Source organism: Acanthisitta chloris, unplaced genomic scaffold, assembly GCF_000695815.1.
Source record: "Acanthisitta chloris isolate BGI_N310 unplaced genomic scaffold, ASM69581v1 scaffold1592, whole genome shotgun sequence".
NCBI classification, from domain to species: Eukaryota; Metazoa; Chordata; class Aves; order Passeriformes; family Acanthisittidae; genus Acanthisitta; species Acanthisitta chloris.
This window is the reverse complement of record NW_008658618.1, coordinates 60,299-63,885: the sequence shown is the minus strand read 5'-3', so window position 1 is coordinate 63,885 and position 3,587 is coordinate 60,299. Positions and strand designations below refer to the sequence as shown.

Below are 3,587 nucleotides of genomic sequence, written 5' to 3'. Positions count from 1 at the left end.
AGTGCACTCTACATATTGTCTGTTGTTTAGAGGGATGTTTAGAATAAGCTTTTGCTTATGAACACCTTTGTCTTTTAAACTTCTATGTCACAAAGCTGTGCGTGAGTTTTATTTAACCAAATATTTTATGGGTATGTGAAGTATCAAAATATAGACAAAGTGAAGAAGAAATCATATAACGGTTTCCATATATACTCACAATTTTTTGCCTAGCACAGGCTGAAAATGTGATGCAAACATTCTTCTGTAGCATGCCAGCCTTTGCTGAGGGATATTGAGAAATAGTGTAAGCACTTACAGGCAATAATTTGTATTGTTTCATGGTAAAGGAAGTACATACCTGATTAAAAAGAACCCTTATTAAATGCAAACACTTGTCTTCTGTTTGCTTTTTACAAATGCTTATACATTCCTAAGGAGGAACAGATCCTTTAAAATATGAATCTGTTGTTTGCTAGGATTCTTGGAAGTGCTTGTTAAATCAGCAGGTACAAAGCTAGACATCTGGAATTACTGCACTTTTACCAAGCGCTGGCTGATGCCCTGACACCTGAGCTGCATGAAAAGATGCATCCCACATACTTCTTTAGCAGTTAGCACAGCAGCCTGATTCTCCATGAACAGAGAGAACGAGAGAGCTCTCTGGCTTTGCACCTTTGCTTTCCAATCTCAAGTTTGCACCTTTCTATCCCATGCTGCTTAGGTTTTTTGCAGCAAATCTGTGATGCACTGGATTACAGTAGGCGGTTTACTTGTTTTCATGGAAGGACAATTTGTACTTAAAGCAGTGATTAGATGAATTCTTTCTTTCTTGCATGCTTCAGTTTTTGATGACTACTAGCTTCATCAGTGTAATTATAATTAGCACTCTTCATCTTGCTTTTACTGTACCAGCTGGACAGATTGGTCCTCTTACTGCACAGATTGGTGGCAGGGTTGCCTACATGGAGTTAGGTGACAGGCACCATGAAATAACAGATGGTAAATTCAGGGCTTGTTGGCAATCAGCAGGTTTTTGCTAATGACTTAATTAGCTATGCAAATTGTCAAATCAGTGTGAACATTGTTTTTATCGAAAACTTTACCTAAATTAATTACCATAATTAAGTAGCAGAATGTCAAGTATATTGGATGCGTAAAAGGGCTTGGCTGGCTATGGATAAGAGAGTTACCATCTTTATTAGAGTGCTGTGCTCCACATTTGAGAAGTCTGAGGATAAGAAATGTGATTTCTTTTAAACTACTTCTAAAATACGCATATCGCCAAGTTCCAACTGAGATGCACCCTGGTGCCTTTCCAAAGGAAATGGCTCAGGAAAGAATTACTGGATAAAGGCTAAAGATTTCAAGGAGGAGTTTAAAGGCAGTTTCATAGACTGCTTATAATCAGGCACATTTTTCAGTCTACCTGCTTTTCAGTTCTGGGGTTTCTGAGATCCAGAGCCATGAGCATGCGGCTAGAGAGATGTGTTATAGTCTTTCATGTAAATTAGAAATAAAGTGTAAGCCTTTCTCCTGGTTCCTACTATGCAGGAACTTTTAACTCTGTTGTTCAAATATCGCAAAGTTAAGAGATGCAAATTCTCTAACATAATTTTTTTAAGTTGATTTTTTCTCTCTCAAGGTTTCCATATAACAAATATTGGGTGCTGTTCACAGGATGTGATGGTGGTAGGAGAACCAACTCTGATGGGAGGCGAATTTGGGGATGAAGACGAAAGGCTTATCACTAGATTAGAGAATACACAGTATGATGCAGCAAATGGCATGGATGATGAAGAAGATTTCAACAATTCACCTGCACTGGGAAATAACAGCCCGTGGAACAGCAAACCTCCTGCTAACCAGGAGGCTAAATCTGAAAACCCCACACCACAAGCTTCCCAATAGGTTATTCTGCAGCAGTTCCCCCTGCAATGTATGGCAGTGGGTTATTAATTACTGTTTCACAGCATTCTTCAAAATAAAATTTAAAAGAAACACCTTTCAAATGATACAGTATCTATTTCTAAACTAAAGCTATCCCAATTTTTTTGGTTAGGGAAAACTCTTGTGTAAGCTTCCATATACATTTCTTGGAAGCATTCTCATACAACATGATACTGGCACTGACCTCGATTAAAATAACTGAAAATTAAACAGCATCTCATGGCAAATTTCTGACAGTGCATTTTATTGGAAGGGATTGTTTTTTTCCTCATCAAACAATGGCCATATTTTAACAAGTCATCAGTGCTCAGGATCTCATTAACGTAACTATGTAAAACTTTTTACAATTGTAATATATTTTCTGCTTTTCAACTTGCACCTGAAATTTCTTGTTTCAGAAAAAGATCAGCTTTTAAGGAAAAGTAATTTAAAGTAACTTTTGTTCTTTCTTTAACTTTTCTTTCATCAGTTAATCATTTAAAGGATCCAGCATTTTTATTTTACATTTAGCTGATGCCAGTAGATACTCTATTCTAATCATTTCATAAAAATACTGAAACAAGAAATGTCTTTTTTTCATCAAAGACATGAGAAATATTTTTATGTGGAAAAAGACACCCAGTCCTATGAGAGTTTATGCTTTGTAAAATTGCTGTTGAATCAGATATTTTAAAGCCATGTAATCCATTAACTTTGTGGGCAGCTTAATAAATCTAAAACTTTTGTGTTTTTATTATTGTATCTAAGTTGGCTTTGTTGTTATTTCTTTTCATAGTATATTTCTTGTATAATATTTTTGTAAAGCCCTCATTTTTTGTTTTACTTTTTTTTTATTATTCCGGTGTATTTATGTGAAACTTTATAAAAGAAACTAATTTTTTTTTCATTTACATATTAATATGTTCAACTCATCATGTAAAGACACAGTGAGTCAGTGTGTTATATAATACAACTGTATTTTATGTATGCTTTGCCAATAAGTGTGCCAATAAACTGTGTTAATAAATGTGCTCTTATACAGTGCATTTACAGTTCCTTGCACCCAAAACACACACTCCTGTGCACAGGATCATGCACCAGGGATTTTTGGAGTTAAGGTTTCACTGAATTGCAGTCTTTTTCCAGCAAAAGGGAGCTGCTGTAGTTAGGTGTGAATCACTTACAGCTCGATTTGGTTAGATGCTCTTTTTTAACAATAAGGATGTGCAGTGCTGCAGGTTACAGGGTGAGAACCAAGGGAGGGAGCACAAGGCATCCAGCCACAGCACCTCCAGCCTGAACTCTACATCCCTCGCCTTCCAGGGCTGGGGCTTATCAGAGCAGGGATTTCCACTCTGCTGAATTCTGTCTGATAGTTTTATGATGAGTCTCTCAACCAGGGCTGAGAGGATTTTTTAAATCCTCCTTCTTTCTTCCCTTTGCTATCATATCAATTGTTCACGGGAGCAAGAAAAACCCCTGGAGTGGTGCAGCCACTCTGAACACAGCCCAGCATGGAAAGCCCCTGGGCTGAGCTGGGAGGCACAGACACACACCCACGTCCCAAGGCAGCTGGGAAGCCTTGAGAGGCTCACCCTGCAAGTGGCAAACACAGGGAGAACTGCTGACACAGAGATGCTGAATCTACACCATCCTGCCTTTTGTGCAGGAGAGTGATG

The 3,587-nt window shown here is 37.8% G+C and overlaps 1 protein-coding gene across 1 annotated transcript in view; it reads left to right on the top strand.

Annotated features, from left to right (window-relative positions):
* Positions 1 to 2,935, top strand: part of LDB2 (LIM domain binding 2) — a 56,829-nt gene extending 53,894 nt beyond the window's left edge. The window contains exon 7 of the mRNA XM_009085155.1: positions 1,660 to 2,935. Coding sequence (XP_009083403.1) covers positions 1,660 to 1,890 — 231 coding nt within the window. The 3' untranslated portion in view covers positions 1,891 to 2,935. The remainder of the gene's footprint in view (positions 1 to 1,659) is intronic.
* The last annotated feature ends 652 nt before the right edge of the window (positions 2,936 to 3,587 follow it).